The 23,883-nt window shown below is 45.0% G+C and overlaps 1 protein-coding gene across 6 annotated transcripts in view; it reads left to right on the top strand.

Moving 5' to 3' along the window:
* Nucleotides 1–23,883, top strand: part of usp8 (ubiquitin specific peptidase 8) — a 66,312-nt gene that overhangs the window by 24,680 nt on the left and 17,749 nt on the right. For all 6 annotated transcript variants that reach the window (XM_078241115.1, XM_078241113.1, XM_078241114.1 and 3 more), the window contains exons 4-10: nucleotides 650–735; nucleotides 3,286–3,448; nucleotides 3,759–3,807; nucleotides 10,567–10,735; nucleotides 14,434–14,596; nucleotides 14,985–15,129; nucleotides 16,917–17,137. In XM_078241115.1, the coding sequence (XP_078097241.1) occupies nucleotides 650–735; nucleotides 3,286–3,448; nucleotides 3,759–3,807; nucleotides 10,567–10,735; nucleotides 14,434–14,596; nucleotides 14,985–15,129; nucleotides 16,917–17,137 (996 nt within the window). The remainder of the gene's footprint in view (nucleotides 1–649; nucleotides 736–3,285; nucleotides 3,449–3,758; nucleotides 3,808–10,566; nucleotides 10,736–14,433; nucleotides 14,597–14,984; nucleotides 15,130–16,916; nucleotides 17,138–23,883) is intronic.

Here is a 23,883-nt window from a genome sequence, read left to right as displayed (position 1 = left end):
TTTTTCAAGCTGGAATTTACTGAGAAATTGCTTATTGGGATCATTTTTAGTTTGTGGGTTGGGGGAAAAGTGAACAGTTTTGTTACTTACGCCCGAGGCCTGCTTGTGTTGGCAAAGGAGTGAAGCAATGCAACTGCTGGCAGCAATTGCAAGGAAGAAGGTGCAGACTTTGAATCTAGATACACACGATTGATAATGTAGAAATCTGAACTAAATACATAAAATGTTAGCTGTGCAGATCAATGTTTTGGGTGTGTTTGTTCATCGGAACTGGCCGTGGCAGGCTGGTAAAGCTCCTCTGCACAATGACAAGAATGGGATGTAACGGAGAGCAACAAGCAGGTTTAGATGTTCAGCTGCGTTCGCTACTTTGACGAATGCACTTGACCTGCTCTTGTTCCCTCCACCCTGTTTCGGTCAATCTATCAACAGCTTTTGGCAAACTGGTTCTCCCAGTTCTGATGAAAGGTCACATTCAAAGTGTTGACACTTTTTCTCCTTTAGACAGATCTGCACTGGATTTCTAGCATTGAAACGTTTCTGTTTGTAGCTGTTGCCTGACTGCAAACATTCTTGTTCAGGCTGCAAAGCAATTTCAATTGGCTAGATCTGCAGGATCAGTACATGAAAGTATAATGTTTTATTTCAGGACTACTACCTTTCTCTGCTTGGCCCGACAAGCTTCAGAAAAGCCATAGAAGAAGCAGAAAGGCTCTCTGAAAGCCTCAAGTTAAGGTCTGTACAGTTATTCTGAATCCTGTAGGTTTGTAGTAATTGTGATGAGAACGAAATTACCTAGTTGGCTTAATGCCTCAAAAGGTTTGGGTTACTGGGCAAACTAACTCCTTAAAATGCCCAGGTCCGAATTGTTTTCAACCAGTTAGCAGGGCCTTGGACGAAGGGACCTAGTATATGATGGCTCGGCTTGGTGCTGACGGCAGGGTAGTTTGGACGGTGTGTTTTCAGGAAGACGTGGGAAGTGTTGTAATTCAGGTCAGAAACTCAAGTGTTTCATGAAGTCCACCTGGATCAGAAGTTTTACGCTTTGGATTTGGCTAGGGTAAGCATGAGATACTTCACTTCAGGTATGATTCAACTGACCCACTAGGGAGCTTTTATCAAACAAAGTTTATTTAAGAATACAGATAACATGTATAGAAAGAAAATTAACAACTTTTACCAATTACAAAAAAATCGTGATTTTTCTATAGCCCTTAAGTATACGAAATGTTCCAATCGAACAAACTTCCTGATACAAAATCCTTGCCACAGGTTTAACACACAATATGAATGCTCACCTGATGCTTTGGGTGGAGAATTGAAACCTTGACCTCCTGGCCTTTTAACTTGTGGCAGCCCTCTGGCTATACCCCAGACCAGCTTGAAGTCAAAACAGCTTCCCAAAACACCAGGGAGAAAGAGAGGTTCTAGGTACTAACTAGTAGCCCATCAACAGCAGGATTTTCACTCCAGGATAGCCAGGAGTCCTGCTTCAAGCTAGCCAGCGAAATCTATCACATCAGGGAGACAGAGAAAGAAAAAACTGCCTGCCACTGGACAACCAGGGCAGCTTCAGACTCTAAAACCAAAACTGAAAAAAAAGTCCTTGAATTCTTCTGGGGAGAAACCACCTGACTTTGACTTTAGTTAATCTTTCCCCTCACAATGCAGGATCATGAAAATCCCAGAAAGTATCTGAGGCCCAGAGTAAAAATAAAACCTCATTTAAACCATTGAAGCAGCAATAAAAGGACTTCTAACCAGACAGCCCGGCAACAATGAAACCAAAAGGCTTGCTTACAACTGCAGAGAACATGATTTTTAAAAAAAACTTATTAAAGATACACTAATGTAACAGAAATCTAGAGGGATCTAGATAGTTTTAAGTGAGTGGACAAAAAAATGGCAGATGGAGTATAATGTGGGTAAATGTGAACTTGCACACTTCGGCAGGAAGAAAAGAAAAACAGCATATTTAAATAGAGATGACATAACGTGGTACCGAGGGATCTCGGTATCCTTGTACATGAATCACAAAATGTTATTTCGCAGGTAAAGCAAATTGAATGTTGGTGTCTATTGCAAAGGGAATGGAATATAAAAGTAGGGAAGTTTTACTGCATCTGTAGAGGGCATGGGTGAATAGTGGAATCCCTACAGTGCAGAAGGAGGCCAGTCAGCCCATTGAGTCTGCACCAACACTCCGACAAAGCATCTTACCCAGGCCCACACCCCCCCCATCCTATTCCCATAACCCCACATATTCACTCCACTAATTTTCCTAACCCACATCTTTGGACTGCAGGAGGAAACCTACGCAGACACGGGGGGAACTTGCAAACTCCACAGTGTACACTGTGTACTGTTTTGGTCGCCTTCGCATTCTGTGTAGTTTTAGTCTCCTTATTTGAAAAAGGATAGAACTGAGTTAGAAGCAGTTCAGACAAAGTTCACGTGACTCATGCCGGGGATTTAGGGTTTATCTTATGAAGAAAGGTTGAACAGGTTGGGCCTATGCCCATTGGGGTTTAGAAGAATTAAGAGGTGATCCCTAATGAAATAAGATGGTGAGGGTCATGATGGGATGGATACCAGGAGGGCGGTCATCTTGCAGGGACACGGTGTAAGAATGAGGTCTCCCTTTTAAGAAAGAGATGTGAAAAATTGTTTTCTCTTGGCGTCATTAGTATATGGCATTCTCTTCCCTGGAAGGCAGTGAAGACTCGGTCATTGGGTGACAGTGGTTAGCACTGCTGCCTCACAACACCAGGCATCCAGGTTCAATTCCCGGCTTGGGTCACTGTGTGGAATTTATATGTTCCCCTTGTGTCTGCATGGGTTTCCTTCGGGTGCTCTGGTTTCCCCCCACAGTCCAAAGATGTGCGCGTTAGGTCGATTGGCCTTGATAAACTGCCCCTTAGTGTCAGGGGGACTGACTAGGGTAAATACATAGGGTTATGGGGATCGGGTCTTGGTGGAATTTTGGTCAGTGCAGACTCGATGGGCCAAATAGCCTCCTCCTGCACTGGAGGGTTCTATGGTTGAGCTGGGGGGTGCAGACAGGAATGTGGAGCTGAGGCCACAATCAGACCAGGCATGATCTTATTGAATGATGAAGCAGGCTCAGAGGGCTGAAAGGCCCACTCTTGCTCTGAAGTCATCTTGTTCTTATGTACTCCTCCCTGTGCAGAAACATGTCATTATGCATACTTACTATGTATTTGGCTTTATTGCCTTTGACTGGGGAATTGATACAAGATTTTAAAATATTGTTTAATCTATTAGATATGAGGAGGCTGAAGTGCGTAAAAAACTTGAAGAAAATGAAAGGCTGCAGGAAGAGAAAATAAAACAGCAGGAAGAAGCCAGAAGCAAGGGCCGTGATAGCAGCTTAAAAACAACAACCAAAAGTTCTTCAGATGTTGGCATTAAGAAAAGAAACTTGAAGGTAGTTAAGTTGAATATTTTTCATCTTGCATTTGAAATTGTCTCAAAGCACAGCAACATTTTGTAGTATTCAGCGTTAAATTTGGGGTTTGTCAGCACATTGCACAACTAAAGAAGGTGGATTAAGAACAACATCTTGGGTTTAGATTCTTATTCAATAAGCATTTGGAATCTGTATCCAATTTTGTGTTGCTGAAGAGGAACATCCTATCAAAACATGGACTTGAATTTAATGCATTGCTCTGTTTTAAAGTTGATAAGAATAGAGGAAGGTTTAACCATTCTAAGTAAAGTTTTTGTTTGATTTTTAGGAGGACTGTGAGTTAAACGACATCAAAGAAACACATGCAGACTGTAATGGTGAGATTTCTGTCAATACGACTTCTTGTCAGTCCAATTCCATCTCCAGGTTATATCAAAGGCAGCATTCAATGCTCAACAGAAATCAAGCTGAGGATCCCAATCTTTTACATGGAACTGACAGGGGAAAAGAATTGAATGACCAGTCACCAATAGCCATGCTACGCATTTCCAAATCCCTGGTTTAAAATCAGTAGCAGCAGTCTGGGGGTGATCACCTGCTTGATCCTCATAACCCTGATATAAAAAAGACAATTTCCTGTGACAAAATTTTGTAACACCGTTGCTTTCTCTCTCAATGAATCATCGAATAGAGCAGAGATGGAGGCCATTCAGTCTGACATGACCATGCTAACTCTGTGTATGACCAACCCAAATAGTCTGTTATAATTCAGGTCTGTTATAATTCAAGTCCTCCTGGATCATAAGTTTTGCACTTTGAACTTGGCTAGACTGACCATGAGATATTTCACTTCAGGTTTGATTCAACTGACCCGCTAAGGAGCTTTTATCACGCAAAGTTTATTTAAGTATACAGTTAACATGTATAGAAAGAAAATTAGCAGTAACTTGCAAACAAGAAAAAATCATGATATTGTATAACCCTTAATGAATATAAATGTCCCAGTCAGACAGACATCTCATAAACAAAACCCTTTCCACAGGTTTATCACAGAAACTACAAATCTTCATGTGATGCTGGAATTTAGTCCTTTGGTTGAATGCTGCAGCTGTCTTGATGCACACACAGGCAAGCTTGGAGTCAGAACAGCTTCCCAAACACCAGGGAGACGCTAGTCAAGCCAACCACCAACAGCAGATTTTCCACTCCAGGAAGGCCCGGAACCTTGCTTCCAGTTAACAGCAGAATTTCCAAAACCAGGGAGAGAAAGAGAAACATTGCTTTCCAGCTTGATGGCCCACCCCTTTCTAAACTCTGCTGCCAGCAACCAAATTAAAAGTGAAACCTTGAATTCACTATGAAGAAAAAAACTGTTCAAAACACATGACCTGCCAACCAGTCTTCCTCCTCCCAATGGGTTCATCAAACAATCCCAGAATAAACAATCCCCCATTTAAGCCGTTGAAGGAGCAATGAAAGGATTTCTCACAGCCGGCCGGTGCCATAATGAAGAAAAAGCTGAAGCTATGATAGCTGCAGAGAACATGATTTTTAAAAAAACATTTCTTAAAGGTACACTAGTGTCACATCTCGCCCCCCCCCCCCCCCCCCCCCCCAAAAATAATGGACCATCAACATTCAAAGATGGTGTCGCTTTTCAAACCCTTTCAATTTCACACTAGTACTCTACAATAAATATATATATGTTTTACAAAATCAAAACATGCAAATATAACAGTAATATAGCCCACTTCAGTCCTTGTCTTCCACCATTGAACACTCCTTTTTATCACATTCGTGACAAACTGCTTCATCTCCAAAATTCTCCTTATAGAACATAGAACATAGAAAGCCACAGCACAAACAGGCCCTTCGGCCCACAAGTTGCGCCGATCACATCCCCACCTCTAGGCCTATCTATAGCCCTCAATCCCATTAAATCCCATGTACTCATCCAGAAGTCTCTTAAAAGACCCCAACGAGTTTGCCTCCACCACCACCGACGTCAGCCGATTCCACTCACCCACCACCCTCTGAGTGAAAAACTTACCCCTGACATCCCCCCTGTACCTACCCCCCAGCACCTTAAACCTGTGTCCTCTCGTAGCAACCATTTCAGCCCTTGGAAATAGCCTCTGAGAGTCCACCCTATCCAGACCCCTCAACATCTTGTAAACCTCTATCAGGTCACCTCTCATCCTTCGTCTCTCCAGGGAGAAGAGACCAAGCTCCCTCAACCTATCCTCATAAGGCATGCCCCCCAATCCAGGCAACATCCTTGTAAATCTCCTCTGCACCCTTTCAATGGCTTCAACATCTTTCCTGTAATGAGGTGACCAGAACTGCGCGCAGTACTCCAAGTGGGGTCTAACCAGGGTCCTATAAAGCTGCAGCATTATCTCCCGACTCCTAAACTCAATCCCTCGATTAATGAAGGCTAGTACGCCATACGCCTTCTTGACCGCATCCTCCACCTGCGAGGCCGATTTAAGAGTCCTATGGACCCGGACCCCAAGGTCCTTCTGATCCTCTACACTGCTAAGAATGGTACCCTTCATTTTATACTGCTGCTCCATCCCATTGGATCTGCCAAAATGGATCACCACACACTTATCCGGGTTGAAGTCCATCTGCCACTTCTCCGCCCAGTCTTGCATTCTATCTATGTCTCGCTGCAACTTCTGACATCCCTCCAAACTATCCACAACACCACCTACCTTGGTGTCGTCAGCAAACTTACCAACCCATCCCTCCACTTCCTCATCCAGGTCATTTATGAAAATGACAAACAGCAAGGGTCCCAGAACAGATCCCTGGGGCACTCCACTGGTCACTGACCTCCATGCAGAGAAAGACCCCTCCACAGCCACTCTCTGCCTTCTGCAGGCAAGCCAGTTCTGGATCCACAAGGCAACAGCCCCTTGGATCCCATGCCCTCTCACTTTCTCAAGAAGTCTTGCATGGGGGACCTTATCGAACGCTTTGCTGAAGTCCATATAGACCACATCCACCGCTCTTCCTTCGTCAATGTGCTTGGTCACATTTTCAAAGAACTCAACCAGGCTCGTAAGGCACGACCTGCCCCTGACAAAGCCGTGCTGACTACTTTTGATCATACTAAACTTCTCTAGATGATCATAAATCCTGTCTCTCAGGATCCTCTCCATCAACTTACCAACCACTGAGGTTAGACTCACCGGTCGGTAATTTCCCGGGCTGTCCCTGTTCCCTTTCTTGAATATAGGGACCACATCCGCAATCCTCCAATCCTCCGGAACCTCTCCCGTCTCCATCGACGATGCAAAGATCATCGCCAAAGGCTCCGCAATCTCCTCCCTCGCCTCCCACAGTAACCTGGGGTACATCCCATCCGGTCCCGGCGACTTACCAACCTTGATGCCATTCAATAGTTCCAACACATCCTCTTTCTTTATGTCCACATGCTCGATCCTTTCTGTCCTCCGCAATCCAGCAGTACAACCACCCAGATCCCTTTCCACCGTGAATACCGAGGTAAAGTATTCATTAAGCAGCTCCGCCATTTCTAACGGTTCCGCACAAACTTTTCCCCCTTCACCTTTTAAGGGTCCTATGCCTTCACATCTCATCCTTTTACTCTTGACATATTTGTAGAAAGCCTTGGGATTCTCCTTAATCTTACCCGCCAAGGTCTTCTCATGACCCCTTCTCGCTCTCCTAATTTCCTTCTTAAGCTCCTTCCTACATCGCGTATACTCCTCTAAATCCTTAACACCTCCTAGCTCTCTGAACCTTCTGTACGCCTCTCTTTTCTTATTCACCAGGTTCATCACAACCTTCGTGCACCACGGTTCCCGTACCCTACCAACACCCCCCTGTCTCATCGGAACGTTGTCATGCAGAGCTCCAGACAAACATTCCTTGAAAATCCTCCACTTTCCTTCGGTACTTTTCCCCAAGAATGCCTCCTTCCAATTTACCCGTCTAATTTCCTCCCTGATGACACTGTATTTCCCTTTACTCCAGAGAAACACTTTCCTAGCCTGCCTGACCCTATCTCTTTCCAATGCTATCGTGAAGGAGATAGAATTATGATCGCTATCCCCAAGATGCTCACCCACCGAGAGATCCTCCACCTGTCCAGGTTCATTAGCCAGCACCAGATCAAGAACAGCCTCTCCTCTAGTAGGCTTATCCACATACTGTGTCAGGAAACTCTCCTGGACACACCTAACAAACTCCTCTCCATCCAAACCCCTAGCCCTAGGGATATTCCAATCTATGTTTGGGAAATTAAAATCTCCCATCATGACAACTCTGTTATTCCTACATCTCTCCAGGATCTGTTTCCCCATCTGCTCCTCAACATCTCTGTTACTATTGGGCGGCCTATAGAAAACACCCAGCAAAGTTACCGACCCCTTCCTGTTCCTAACCTCCACCCACAGAGATTCCGTAGTCAGTCCCTCCACGGCGTCCACCTTCTCTACAGCCGTGACACTATCCCTGATCAACAGTGCCACTCCCCCCCCTCTCTTGCCTCCCTCCCTGTCCTTCCTGAAACATCTAAAACCCGGCACCTGAAGCACCCAGTCCTGTCCCTGAGACATCCAAGTCTCCGTAATGGCCACCACATCACAATTCGAAGCAGCAATCCACGCTCCAAGCTCATCCACTTTATTCACTACACTCCTGGCATTAAAATAGACACATCTCAGACCTTCAGCCTGAGCACTTCCCTTCTCCCTCACTCGTCTAACCTCCCTCTTACCCTGTCTACATTCCTTATCTATTTGCGAGCTAACCTCCTCGCTCTCAGTCCCCTCATTTCGATTCCCTCCCCCCAACCTTTCTAGTTTAAAGTCTCACCAGTAGCCTTAGCCAACCTTCCCGCCAGGATATTGGTCCCCCTGGGATTCAAGTGCCACCCGTCTTTTTTAAACAGGTCACACCTGCCCCTAAAGAGGTCCCAATGATCCAAGTACCCAAATCCTTGTCCCTTGCTCCAGTCCCTCAGCCACGCATTAATTCTCCACCGATTCCTGTTCTCACTCTCCCGCGGCACAGGCAGCAATCCCGAGATTAAGGATCCTTCTGTCCTTAATCCTGCGTTGATTCCAATCCAAGCTCAGTTTGTGCTTGTGATGATAAATTAGCTCTGTTAATGTCCTCAGCAGCATCTCACACACAAAGAACATGATTTTTTTTTTTAATTCTTAAAGATAGCGTCAAGTCCCACTCCCACATAATTTTCCATGTTTCTATGTTAGATATGTTCAAGAGGGAGCTGGTCGTTGTCCTTGAGGCTAAGGGATCAAGGGGTATGGAGAGAAAGCGGGAGTGGGATACTGAAAGTGCCTGATCAGCCATGATCATATTGAATTGTGGTGCAGGCTCGAAGGGCCAAATAGTCTACTCCTGCACCTACTTTCTATGTTTCTATAATTTCCCCATCAACCTAGTATAAATTTTCTCTTCAGATAATTATCCAATCCCATTTTAAAAGCTACAATTTGAATCTGCCTGCTTTTATGGGATACTGGCATGACTGTCAAGACTAGCATTTACTGCCCATTTCAACTTGCCCTTAAGAAGATGGTGGTGAGCTGCTGCCTGGAACCGCTGTAGTCCATGTGTTGTAGGTGCACCCAGAGTTCTGTTAGGGAGGGAGTCCCACAATTGTGACCCAGTGACAGTAAAGGAATGGCTGATAGATTTCCCAGTTAAGGTGGTGAGTGGCTTGGAGGGGAATCTGCAGTGGTGTTCCCATGTGTCTACTGCCCTGGACCTTCTAGATGGCCGCTGTCATGGGTTTAGAAAATGCTTCGAAGGAGCCTTTGTAAGTTGCTGCAGTGTCTGTTTTGTACAATACACACTGCATCGGGGGTGCGAAGAGTAAATGTTTAAATTGGTGGATGAGATTCCGATCAAGTGGGCTGTTTGTCCTGGATGGTGTCGAGCTTCTTGAGTGTTCTTGGAGCTGCACCCATCCAGGCAAGTGGAGAGCATTCCATCACATCCCTGAATTCTGCTTTGTAGATGGACAGGCCAGTGGAGTCAGGAGGTGAGTTACTTGCCTCAGTATTCTCAGCCTCTGATCTGCTCGTGTAGTCACGTTATTTATATGGGTGATCCAGTTCAATTTCTGGTCAATGGTAACCCTCGGGAGGTTGGTAGTGGGGGATTCTGCGATGATAACGCCTTTGAATATCAAAGGACGGTAGTTACAGATTCTCTCTTGTTGGTGATGGTCATTGCCCAGCATCCTACTGGTGTACACACTGCTCGCCACTTGTCAATCCAAGCCTGATCCCAACCACTTGCTGCATAAAAATTTGATGTTGATTTATGTGTTAATCACTTTTAATCAGAGCCCTCTGCTTTGTGGCCCTGAGAATGGTTTCTCTACCTACTCTGACTAGACCCCTCATGATTTTGAACACTTTGATAAAATGCCTTCTCAGCCTTTTCAAGGAGGGTAACTCCAGCCTCTTCGTTCGATCCATGTAAGCGAAGTTGCTCATCGCTGGGACCATTCCCCTGAATATTTTGTGTGGCCTCTAAACCCTTCACATTTTTCCTAAAGTACAGTGCCCAGAATTATTCACACTATTTCACTTGAGGCCGAACCAACTTCCTTTTTCATGTACACCTCTGTTTATAAAACAGAGCCCAGAATCCCGTATGTCTTTTTAATCATTTTCTCAACCTGCTCTGCCATCCTCAACAATTTCTGCGTATATCCCCTCGAGTGTCTGTTCCCGCAGTCTTCAGAATTGTGCCTTTTATTGCATATTGTTTCCAACAAAGTAGAATACAACACTTTGCTTTGTGAGTTTAATTAGCTAGTTATTCGCTCATTCCACCAGAATGTCTATGTCCTTTTCAAGTTTACTACTGTCCTCAGAGTTAACAATACTTCTTGGTTTGTGTTACCGGTCCATTTTGAAATTGTGCCCTGTGCATCCAAGCCTCGGTCATCAATAAAGATCAGGAAAGCCACTGATCCTTTCAGCTGCTGTATTTAAGCACAAACTAAAAGTGAGTTTTTGCTTTAACAGATCCCCCTTCTCTCCGCTCACCTCTTGCTTATAACTAGTGTTTGACTAACCTATTGGTTGTTTTATTTATTTCATTATATTTCCTCTGGGAAACAGATTCACCTCGGGGAGCGATCACTGCAGAAAAGTTGTTTGCAATGTTGCAAGATGAAAACACTGAAGTGATCATTATGGATGCACGAAGCAACAAGGATTACCAGGAATCCCACATGCACATGGCTAGATCATGCTGTATAAGCGTGCCGGAGGAAGCTGTCAGTCCAGGGTAGGAAATTAAATACAAGTTTGAAATAGTTTTGATAACTGCTATTAAAGTTTGGCGAGAAAATGGAAGCTTTTCTTTATTCCTCCATGGGAGCGCATTGCTGGCTAGGCCAGTGTTTATTGCAGATCCCTAATTGCCTTCAAGAAAGTGGTGGTGAGCTACCTTCTTGAACTGCTGCAGTCCATGTGGTGTAGATACACCCACAGTGCTGTTAGGAAGGGAGTTCCAGGATTTTGACCCAGCAACAGTGAAGGAAAGGTGATATATTTCCAAGTCAGGGTGGTGAGTGGCTTGGAGGAGAACTTCCAGGTGGCAGTGTTCACATGTGCCCGCTGCCCTTGTCCTTGTACAAAGAACAGTACAGCACAGGAAACAGGCACTTCGGCCCTCCAAGCCTGTGCCGTTCCTTGGTCCAACTAGACCAATCGTTTGTATCCCTCCATTCCCAGGCTGCTCATGTGACTATCCAGGTAAGTCTTAAACGATGTCAGCGTGCCTGCCTCCACCACCCTACTTGGCAGCGCATTCCAGGCCCCCACCACCCTCTGTGTAAAAAACATCCCTCTAATATCGGAGTTATACTTCGCCCCTCTCACCTTGAGCCCGTGACCCCTCGTGATCGTCACTTCTGATCTGGGAAGAAGCTTCCCACCGTTCACCCTATCTATCCCCTTCATAATCTTGTACACCTCTATTAGATCTCCCCTCATTCTCTATCTTTCCAGGGAGAACAACCCCAGTTTACCCAATCTCTCCTCATAGCTAAGACCCTCCATACCAGGCAACATCCTGGTAAACCTTCTCTGCACTCTCTCTAACGCCTCCACGTCCTTCTGGTAGTGCGGCGATCAGAACTGGACGCAGTACTCCAAATGTGGCCTAACAAGCGTTCTATACAGCTGCATCATCAGACTCCAGCTTTTATACTCTATACCCTGTCCTATAAAGGCAAGCATACCATATGCCGCCTTCACCACCTTCTCCACCTGTGTTGCCACCTTCAAGGATTTGTGGACTCGCACACCTAGGTCCCTCTGTGTTTCTATACTCTTGATGGCTCTGCCATTTATTGTATAACTCCTCCCTACATTATTTCTTCCAAAATGCATCACTTCGCATTTATCCGGATTAAATTCCATCTGCCACCTCGCCACCCAATTTTCCAGCCTATCTATATCCTGCTGCATTGCCCGATAATGCTCATCGCTATCCGCAAGTCCAGCCATCTTTGTGTCAGCCGCAAACTTCCAGTTACACCTTCTTCCAAATCATTTATATATTGTATAAATGATTTATATATTGTAGATGGTACTGGTCATGGGTTTGGAAGGTGCTGCCTAAGGAACCTTGGTGACTTGCTGCATTGCACCTTGTAGGTGGTATACACGCTTGCCACTGTGCAGCAGAGGTGGAGGGAGTGAATATTTGTTGATGGGGTGCCATTCGAAAGGATTGCTTTGCCTTGGATGGTGTCAAACTTCCTAGGTGGTGTTGAAGCCTCTCTCATCCAAGCAAGTGGACTCCTGACTTGTGTCCTGTAGATAGTGGACAGATTTTGAGGAGTCAGGAGGTGAGTTACTTGCCACAGGATCCCTATACTCTGACCTGCTCTTATAGTCACAGTATTTCTATGGCTAGTCCAGCCAGTTCAGTTCATGGCCAGTGATAATCCCCAGGATGATTATCATGGGGAATTCAGTCGTGGTAGTGCCATTGAATGTCATGGGGCGATGGTTCGATCTTCTCTTGTTGGAGATGGTCATTGCTTTGCATTTGATTTTTGTGAATGTTATTTGTCAGCCCAGGCCTGGATATTGCCCAGGTTTTTCTGCATATGGACATGGGCTGCTTCAGTATCTGAAGAGCTGCGAGTTATGCCGAACATTATGCGATCATCAGCAAATGTCCCCACTTCTAACCTTCTGAAGGAAGGAAGGCCATTTGATGAATCATCTGAAGATGGTTGGGCCTAGGACACTACCCTGAGGAACTTCTGCAGTGATGTACTGGAGCTGGAATCATTGAACTCCAAACAGTACAACCATCTTCCTTTGTGCCAGGTAGACTCCAACCCAGTGAAGATTTTGCTCCTGATACCCATTGACTCCAGTTTTGCTCGGGCTCCTTGATATCAAACTTGGTCAAATGCTGCTTTGATGTCAAGGGCTGTCACACTCACCTCACCACTGGATTTCAGCTCTTTGTCCATGTTTGAACCAAGGCTGTAATGAGGTCAGGAGCTGAGTGACTCTGACGGAACCCAAACTGAGCGTCACTGAGCAGGTTATTGCTGAGTAAGTGCTGCTTGATAGCGCTGTTGATGACCCCTTCAATAGATTTACTGAGAAGAGTAGATTGATGGGGCAGTAGTTGGCCAGGTTGGATTTGTCCTTTTTCTGTACAGGATATACTTGGGCAGCTTTCCACATTGCTGGGTAGATGCCAGTGTTGTAGCTGTACTGGAACAACTTGGTTAGGGGCATGGCAAATTCTGGAGAACGAGTCTTCAGTGCTATTGCCAGAATATTGTCAGGGCTCATAACTTTTAAAGTATGCAGTACCTTTAACCATTTCTTGCTATTATGTGGAGTGAATTGAATTGGCTGAAGGCTGACACCTATGATGCTGGGGACCTCCAGTGGAGGCCAAGGTGGATCATCCACTCAGCACCGGTTTAGGATTATTGAAAATGCTTCAGCCTTGTCTTTTGCACTGATGTGTTGGTCTCCTCCATCAATTAGGAAAGGATTATTTGTGGAGCCTCCTCCTCCAGTGAGCTATTTGGTTGTTTACGCCTGGGTCTGGCAGGACTGCTGAGCTTGGAGTTGATCCATTGGTTGTGGAATTGCTGAGCTTGGTCTAACACTTGCTGCTTATGCTGTTTGTACGGATTAGTACTGATTTCACCAGATTGACACCTAAGTTTTAGGTATACCTGGTTCTGCTCTTGGAATGCCCTCCCGCACCCTTCATGCTTAATCCTCTGGCTTGGTGGTTATGGTGGAGTGGGCGCTTATGCTGGACCATGCGCTTACAATTCTGTTGCTGCTGATGACCCCTCAGGGATGCCCAGTTTTGAGTCTCTGGATCTTTTTGGAGTCTATCTCATTTAGCACGGTGGTAGTGACACACAACACAGTGGTGGGTATCCTCAATGTGAAGACGGGACTTTATCTGCACAGGGACTGTGCGATGGTCACGCCTGCCGATGCTGTCATGAACAGATGCATCTGCGGCAGGCAGGTTAGGATGAGGTCAAGTATGTTTTTCCCTCTCGCTTCCCTCATCACCTGCTACAGATCCAGTCTAGCAGCGGTTCTTAAGGACTTGGCCAAATTGGTCTATAGTGGTGCTACCAAACCTGTCTCGGTGATGGGCAGTGAAGCCCCCCCACTGAGGCCTCATGCTGTGAGACTTCATGGGGTCCAGAGTGGGTGTTGAGGATTTTCAGGACAACTGCCTCCTGACTCTATACCACTGCTGCCACCTCTGGGTCTGTGCTGCCGGTGAGACAGAAGGTACCCAGGAATGATGATGGTGTCTGGTACATAATCTGTAAGTTATGATTCTGCGTGTGACAATGTCAAATGTTTTATTAGCCTGTGAGCAGCTCTTCCAGTTTGCTTTAATTTGATAAATTGTATAAAATGTCCTGCTGGGAGATAGCAACTAAATCATTTTAAAACTGTTTTCTGCAGCATCACTGTTAACCAGATAGAATTGAAACTTCCAGAGGAGTCAAAAGACATGTGGCAAAGGCGTCAGTTTGTTGATTACATTGTTTTGTTGGATTGGTTCAGTTCCATCGACAAAGTGAAAAGGGGAACCGTTCTTCAAAGCCTCAAGGATGCACTTTATAAGGTTTAGAAATCTTTTTCTCAAATATTCTATTGCACTTCATCCTGTGCGTGTGTTGTATCTATCCCTCCAAATTTTAATTTTTCCCTTCCAATTCCCTACAAGGAATTGATGTTCTGCATTTGATGCCTTCCCATAATGTCAGAATGCTGTAACTCTACCACCCGCATGCAACATTCTGCAGCTGTGGGGAGACAGCTAAACAAGGTCAAGGGCTTCTCTGATTTTTGTTCTCGCTCATTTGGTTGAAGTGAATATCACAGGATGGGTCACAATTTTATGGAGTTACTAATAATTGATACAGTCGAAGCTTTTTGTGATCAGAGGGAAAGTACAAGATCACTTGCCAAAAAGGTACTGAATTTTCAACTTACAAATTTTTATGCTGCAGTGGGATAGCCAGATAATTCTTCGGAGCGAACCGCTGGTATTGGAAGGTGGCTACGACAGCTGGCTTCTCTGCTACCCAATGTATACCACTAATGCCAAAGTTACTCCTCCAAAGAAAGAAACCCATGGATCTGTTCAAGTGTCCTGTAAGTACTGCTTCCTGAATGGACTTTCGGGGTGAAAGTTGGGGGGCGGGGGGATGTGGCTGCGGTGATGGGGTAGCAGCGAGAGTTCAAGTACTAGTGTGCAGTAATTTGCAATGGGCAGCAATGTTACTTGTGTTTAATTGTATGCAAATAGTGTGCATTCATTTGAACTACAATGTGAAAAATTGCCCGGGGATGCCCTGTACACAAGAAACAGGTCAAATCCAACCCAGCCTATTACCACCCTATCAGCCTACTCCCGATCAGCAAAGTGATGAAAGGGATCATCAGGTGCTACCATGCAGCACTTGCTCAGAAATTACCTACTCAGCGACACCTAGTTTAGATGCTGTCAGGGTCACTCGGCTCCTGACCTCATTATATACAGCCCTGTTTCAAGCATGGACAAAAGAGCTGAATGCCAGTGGTGAGGTGAGAGTGACTGCCCTTGACATCAAGGCAGCATTTGGCCAAGTATGACATCAAGGAGCCATAGAAAAATGAGTCAATGGGAATCGAGGAAAACTCTCCATTGGTTGGAGCCATACCTGGTACAAAGGAAGATGGTTGTGGTGGTGGAGGTCAATCATCTCAGCTCCAGTTCATCTCTGCAGGACTTCCTCAGGGGAGTGTCCTAGGCCCAACCACCTTCAGCTGCTTCATCAATGACCCTCCTTCCATCGTAATGTCAGAAGTGGGGATGTTTGCAGATGACTGCACAATGTTCACCATTCGTAGCTCCTCCAATAGTGAAGCAGTTCATGTTCAAATGCAGCAAGGCTTGGGGTGGCAAGTAACATTTGTGCCACACAAATGCTAGGCAGCTACCATCTTCAGCAAGACAGAATCTAACCATCACCTCTTGACATTCAATGGCATTGCCATTGCTGAATATCCTACTATCAACATCCTGGGGGTTACCATTAACTAGAAAATACTAGAAAATCTCAGCAGGTCTGACAGTATCTGTGGAGAGAGAATAGAAGCAATGTTTCGAGTCTGGATGACCCTTTGTCAGAAGAAGCTCTTAGTAACCTGACAGCGGAATCACTGTTTGACTGTGAAAGCCCAATCCTCCAGAAGGTGGGAGTGACTGGATATTGATCAGAAGACTTGGTCAATGGTCAGAGACTATCCAAGCATTATAATTGCTGCTGCAACTGACATCCCCCACTCAGCATTAAGGGAATCAAGCTTGTGCCTCCAACCGCTAGTTTGGTGAAGCAGCACATGACCGTCACAAATCAAGTGATTGAAGGAGTGGCCCATGTACATTGGGGGAAATTGCCCTAAAAAGAGAGGCTGAATAAGTTGAGCTTATATTCTCTCGAGTTTAGAACAATAAGAGGCTATCTCATTGAAAGCTGTAAAATTTTGAGGAGGTTTGATAGGGAGGAGGATTGATAAGGTGAATGCTGAGCGATTATTCCTGCCAGTTGGAGAATTTAAAACAGAAGAACAGTCTCAGGATAAGGAGCCAAACCTTTAGGATTGAGATGAGAAATTATTTCACTCGAAAGGTTTTGAATCTTTGGAATTCTCCCCAGAGGGGTGTGAATGCTCCGATGCTCCGCTGTTAAATACATTTAAGGCTGTGATAGGCAGATTTGGGATCCTGCGGGGATTTAAGGGGAAGGGGCTTCAAAGTGAGTGGGGGGAAATTGAGTTGAAGCCTGAGATCAGACATGATCCTACTGGATAGCAGAGCAAGCTCAACAGGCCACATGGTCCACTTGTACTCCCTTGTGTTCAAAAAGCACTGTATTCATTATTTTTTTTTATGACAGTGGACTTCAGTTACCCATCCTTGGAGGAACCTTGCCCACCCTCTGAAGGTGTTGATGAAAAGAAGGCTTTCCAAGAATTGGAGAATTTAAATGAATATGTACCTGAGTTGGAAGCGATACCAAAAAACGTCAGCATTAAAACTGCACATTTGCCTAATGGCATTCTTGGTCCTGGGGTTGCGATCAGTGGACAGCCTATTGTAGCGAAAGCCATTCCGCAGGTATGTGCAGTATATTGTCATGTTAGTAGAAAGTGTGTACTGTGCTCTCATGTTCCTGTTGCTGCGGTTCTGCTTGCATTCTTCACTCATCCCTGCCAGTGCCTGTTGCTGGTTAACTCTTATTTTATTTCCTCCCTCATTAATGCCTGTGCTGCTGGTTTTAGTGAAATGGGATCTTGCAACATAGGAAATCACTGGACTGGTGGTGTGAAGGGAGACAGAAAACCGGCCAAACTCTCATCATTAACATTCAAACAACCAATTTGAATCAGGTTTGCAGAAATATTTAACATGGCAGGTGTGAGCTCCAATGTCCAGCAACACCAGTAATTGATATCCTCGAATGAAGCAGCTACTTCTGATCTGTCACACCTAAAAACTGCCATCAGCTCAGCTGAAGGAACAGCAAACGAAGATCTTTTTATTAATGCTTTAGTTAGTTTAGCAATTAGCTGGTTTTAATTTCTAGAACTGAAATTGAGCTCTGGATGGAAGAAGCCATGTTGGCACATAGTGACTTTCCTAGTGGTATCACATAAGAACTAGGAGCAGGCGTAGGCCATCTGGCCCCTCGAGCCTGCTCCGCCATTCAATAAGATCATGGCTGATCTTTGCGTGGACTCAACTCCATTTACCCGCCCACTCATCATAACCCTTATCAGAGAATCATAGAATCCTATAGTGCAGAAAGAGGCCATTCAGCCCATCGAGTCTGCACCATCCACAATCCCACCCACGCCCTATCCACATATCCCTACATATTTACCCACTAACCCCTTTAAACTATGCATTCCGGGACACTAAGGGGCAATTTAGAATGGCCAACCAACCTAGCCCGCACATCTTTGGACTGTGGGAGGAAACTGGAGCACCCAGAGGAAACCCACGCAGACATGGGGAGAATGTGCAAACTCCACACAGACAGCGACCTGAGCCGGGACTCGAACCCAGGTCCCTGGAGCTGTGAAGCAGCAGTGCTTTAGGGGGAGGTGTGGCATTGTTAGTCAAGGACAGTATTACGGTGGCAGAAAAGACATTTGATGAGGACTTGTCTACTGAGGTAGTTTGGGCTGAGGTTAGAAACAGGAAAGGAGATGTCACCCTGTTGGGAGTTTTTTATCGACCTCCGAAAAGTTCCAGAGATGCAGAGGAAAAAATTGCTAAGATGATTCTGGATAGGAGCGAAAGTAACAGGGTAGTTGTTCTGGGGGACTTTAACTTTACAAATATTGACTGGAAAAGCTATAGTTCGAGTACTTTGGAGGGGTCAGTTTTTGTCCAATGTGTGCAGGAAGGCTTCCTGACACAGTACGTAGATGGACCAATAAGAGGCGAGGCCACATTGGATTTGGTACTGGGTAATGAACCAGGCCAGGTGTTAGATTTGGAGATAGGTGAGCACTTTGGTGACAGTGACCACAATTCGATTATGTTTACCTGAGCAATGGAAAAGGAGAGGTATATACCGAAGGGCAAGAGTTATAGCTGGGGGGAAGGAAATTATGATGCGATTAGGCGAGATTTAGCTGGCATAGGTTGAGGAAGGAAACTGCAGGGGATGGGCAGAATTGTAATGTGGAACTTGTTCAAGGAACAGCTACTACGCGTCCTTGATAAATATGTACCTGTCAGGCAGGGAGGAAGCAGACGTGTGAGGGAACCGTGGTTTACTAAGGAGGTTGAATCTCTTGTGAAGAGGAAGAAGGAGACTTATGTTAAGATGAGACGTGAAGGCTCAGTTAGGGCGCTTGAGAGTTACAAGTTAGCCAGGAAGGACCTAAAGAGAGAGCTAAGAGGAGCCAGGAGGGGACATGAGAAGTCTTTGGCAGGTAGGATCAAGGAAAACCCTAAAGCTTTCTATAGGTATGTCAGGAGTAAAAGAATGACTAGGGTAAGATTAGGGCCAGTCAAGGACAGGAGTGGGAAGTTGTGTGTGGAGTCTGAAGAGATAGGTGAGGCACTAAATGAATATTTTTTGTCGGTATTCACACAGGAGAGGGACAGTGTTGTCGAGGGGAGTACTGAGATGCAGGCTGTTGGACTGGACGGGATTGAGGTTCATAAGGAGGAGGTGTTAGCAATTCTGGAAAGGGTAAAAATAGATAAGTCCCCTGGGCCGGATGGGATTTATCCTAGGATTCTCTGGGAGGCTAGAGAGGAGATTGCAGAGCCTTTGGCTTTGATCTTTGTGTCGTCATTGTCTACAGGAACAGTGCCAGAAGACTGGAGGATAGCAAATGTTGTCCCCTTGTTCAAGAAGGGGAGGAGGGATAACCCTGGTAATTATAGACCGGTGAGCGTTACTTCTGTTGTGGGCAAAGTTTTGGAAAGGGTTATAAGAGATAGGATTTATAATCACCTAGAAAGGAATAATTTGATTAGGGATAGTCAGCACGGTTTTGTGAAGGGTAGGTCATGCCTCACAAACCTTATTGAGTTCTTTGAGAAGGTGACCAAAGAGGGTGGATGATGGTAAAGCGGTTGATGTGGTGTATGTGGATTTCAGCAAAGCGTTTGATAAGGTTCCCCATGGTAAGCTTTTGCAGAAAATACGGACACCTGGGATTGAGGGTGATTTAGTGGTTTGGATCAGGAATTGGCTAGCTGTAAGAAAACAGAGGGTGGTGGTTGATGGGAAATGTTCATCCTGGAGTTCAGTTACTAGTGGTGTACCACAAAGGTCTGTTTTGGGGCCACTGCTGTTTGTCATTTTTATTAATGACCTGGATGAGGGCGTAGAAGGATGGATTAGTAAATTTGCGGATGACACTAAAGTCGGTGGAGTTGTAGACAGTGCGGAGGGAAGTGGCAGGTTACAGAGGGACATAGATAAGCTGCAGAGCTGGGCTGAGAGGTGGCAAATGGAGTTTAATGCGGAAAAGTGTGAGGTGATTCACTTTGGAAGGAGTAACAGGAATACAGAGTACTGGGCTAATGGTAAGATACTTGGTAGTGTGGATGAACAGAGGGATCTGGGTGTCCATGTGCATAGATCCCTGAAAGTTGGCACCCAGGTTGATAGGGTTGTTAAGAAGGCGCACGGTGTGTTAGCTTTTATTGGTAGAGGGATTGAGTTTCGGAGCCAGGAGGTCATGCTGCAACTGTACAAAACTCTGGTGCGGCCGCATTTGGAGTATTGCGTACAGTTCTGGTCGCCGCATTATAGGAAAGATGTGGAAGTGTTGGAAAGGGTGCAGAGGAGATTTACCAGAATGTTGCCTGGTATGGTGGGAAGGTCTTATGAGGAAAGGCTGAGGGGCTTGAGGTTGTTTTCATTAGAGAGAAGAAGGTTAAGAGGTGACTTAAAAGAGGCATACAAGAGGATCAGAGGATTAGATAGGGTGGATAGTGAGAGCCTTTTTCCTCGGATGGTGATGGCTAACATGAGGGGACATAGCTTTAAATTGAGGGGTGAGAGATATAGGACAGATGTTAGAGGTAGGTTCTTTACTCTGAGAGTAGTAAGGGCGTGGAATGCCCTGCCTGCAGCAGTAGTGGACTCGTCAACAGTAAGAGCATTCAAATGGTTATTGGATAAACATATGGATGATATTGGAATAGTGTAGATTAGAGGGGCTTTAGATTGGTTTCACTGGTCGGCGCAACATCAAGGGCCGAAGGGCCTGTTATGTTCTATGTAGTGCTAACCACTGTGCTACCGTGCCGCCCCCTTAATTCCTTTACTGTTCAAAAATTTATCTATCCTTGCCTTAAAAACATTCAATGAGGTAGCCTCAACTGCTTCACTGGGCAGGGAATTCCACAGTTTCACAACCCTTTGTGTGAAGAGGTTCCTCCTCAACCCAGTCCTAAATCTGCTCCCCTTATTTTGAGGCTATGCCCCCTAGTTCTAGTTTCACCTGCCAGTGGAAACAACTTCCTTGCATCTATCTTATCTATTCCCTTCATAATCTTATATGTTTCTATAAGATCTCCCCTCATTCTTCTGAATTCCAATGAGTATAGCCCCAGTCTACTCAGTTTCACCTCATAAGCCAACCGTCTCAACTCCGGAATCAACCTAGTGAATTTCCTCTGCACCCCTTCCAGTGCCAGTATATCCTTTCTCAAGTAAGGAGACCAAAACTGTACACAGTACTCCAGGTGTGGCCCCACCAGCACCTTATACAGCTGCAACATAACTTCGCTGTTTTTAAACTCCACCCCTCTAGCAATGAAGGACAAAATTCCATTTGCCGCCTTAATTACCTGTTGCACCTGCAAACCAACTCCTTGTGATTCTTGCACAAGGACACCCAGGTCGCTCTGCACAGCAGCAGGCTGCAATTTTTTACTATTTAAATAATAGTCCATTTTGCTGTTATTTCTACCAAATGGATGACCTCACATCCGCCAACATTGTACTCCATCTGCCAGACACTTGCCCACTCATTTAGACTATCCATATCCCTTTGCAGACTTTCAGCATCCTCTGCACACTTTGCTCTGCCACCCATTTTAGTGTCATCTGTGAATTTTGACACACTAACACTTGGTCCCCAACTCCAAATCATCTATGTAAATCGTAAACAATTCCGGTCCCAACACTGATCCCTGAGGCACACCACTAGTCACTGATCGTCAACCAGAAAAACACCCATTTACCCCCACTCGTTGCTTTCTATTAGTTAACCAATGCTCTATCCATGCTAATACATTACCCGTAACACCGTGCACCTTTATTTTATGTAGCAGTCTTTGGCGTGGCATCTTGTCAAATGCCTTCTGGAAATCCAGACTACCAAATCCACAGGTTCCCCATTGTCCACTGCACATGTAATGTTCTCAAAGAATTCCACCAAATTAGTCAAACATGACCTGCCCTTCATGAACCCATGCTGCATCTTACCAATGCGACAATTTATATCCAGATGTCTTGCTATTTCTTCCTTGATAGATTCAAGCATTTTCCCTACTACAGAAGTTAATCTAACCGGCCTATAGTTACCCGCCTTTTGTCCACCTCCTTTTTTAAACAGTGGCGTTACATTTGCTGTTTTCCAATCTGTGGGAACCATCCCAGAGTCCAGCAAATTTTGGTAAATTGCCACGAGTGCATTTGCTATTTCCCCCACCATCTCTTTTAGTACCCTGGGATGCATTCCATCAGGACCAGGAAACTTGTCTACCTTTAGCCCCATTAACTTGCCCAACACTACCTTTCATGATAATGATAGTTTCTCGGTTCTCACCTGCCATAGCCTTCCTGTCATCAATTTTTGGCATGTTGTTTGTGTCTCCCACTGTGAAGACCAACACAAAATACCTGTTCAATGCCTCAGCCATTTTCTCATTTCCAGTTATTACATCCCCCTTTTCATCCTCTAAAGGAGCAATGTTTACTTTAGCCACTCTTTTGTTTTATATATTTGTAGAAACTTTTACTATCTGTTTTTATATTCTGAGCTAGTTTACTCTCATAATCCATCTTACTTTTCTTTACAGTTTTTTTGTAGCTTTCTGTTGACCTTTAAAGATTTCCCAATACTCTAGTTTCCCACTAATCTTTGCCACTTTGTATGCATTTTCTTTCAATTTGATACCCTCCTTTATTTCCTTAGATATCCATGGCTGATTATCTCTTTTTCTACAGTCCTTCCTTATCACTGGTATATACTTTTGCTGAAGACTGTGAAAGATCACTTTGAAAGTCCTCCACTGTTCCTCCATTGTTCCACCATAAAGTTTTTGCTCCCAGTCTACCTTGGCCAACGCCTCCCTCATCCCTTTGTATTCTGGGAGCACCATTCTTCTCGCTAATATCTTTCTCGCAACACCAGCATTTATTGCCCATCCTTAATTACCTTTGAGAAGGTGACAGTGAAGAAATGGTGATCTTGTTCCAGGCCAAGATAGTACACGACTTGCGGGGGAATTTAGGGGGCAATGCACAGGTTTGGAAGGTGCTGTCAAAGGAGCCTTGGCGAGTTGCATTTTGTATATGGTAGACACTGCTGTCGCTGAGAGTTGGTGGTGTAGGGGGTGAATGTTGAAGTTGGTGGATAGGGTGCCAGTTAAATGGCTGCTTTATCCTGGGTGCTCTCGAGCTTCTTGAGTGTCAGAACTGCATTCATCCAGGCAAGTGGAGAGTACTTCATCACACTCCTGACTTGTGTCTTGTGGATATTTTGAGAATCGGCTGAGTTACTCGCTGCAGGATTCCCAGCCTTTGACCTGCTCTTGTAGCCACAGCATTTATATGGCTAGTCCAGTTCTGTTTCTGGTCAATGCTAACCCCCAGGATGTTGATGGTGGGGGAGTCAGCGATGATATTACTAATGAATGTCAAAGGGAGATAATTATATTCTCTCATTGGCTCTTGAAGCAAGGTTCAATAAAATCACTTGTAAAAGCACAAAATTCAAACCATCCATTTTTGTGACTATTGAATATGTGAATATCTTTTATGATTGCAAAACAGTAGGACATTAAATGTATATTTTTGAGCTATTTAAAATTGATACGGTAACTCCATTACAATTAGATTAATAAAATTCCTTCTCTCTTCTCCCTCAGTTACCCTATGCCCCTGGCCACCAAACATTCCCACATCACAGACCATCCCCACCCTGGCTTCTGTTATTGACTTGTTCTTTCGCTTTTGCTTAGGTGCAAACAAGTTAGGTAGGCAGAAGCAATCAGTGAATGATTTGTGTCGTTCATTTTTCTTATTTCTGACAACAGTATCTGCAGTTTTATAGAACATAGAACAGTACAGCACAGAACAGGCCCTTCGGCCCACGATG

This window comes from Mustelus asterias, chromosome 24 (assembly GCF_964213995.1).
Source record: "Mustelus asterias chromosome 24, sMusAst1.hap1.1, whole genome shotgun sequence".
NCBI classification, from domain to species: Eukaryota; Metazoa; Chordata; class Chondrichthyes; order Carcharhiniformes; family Triakidae; genus Mustelus; species Mustelus asterias.
This window is presented reverse-complemented; position numbering and strand designations above follow the sequence as displayed.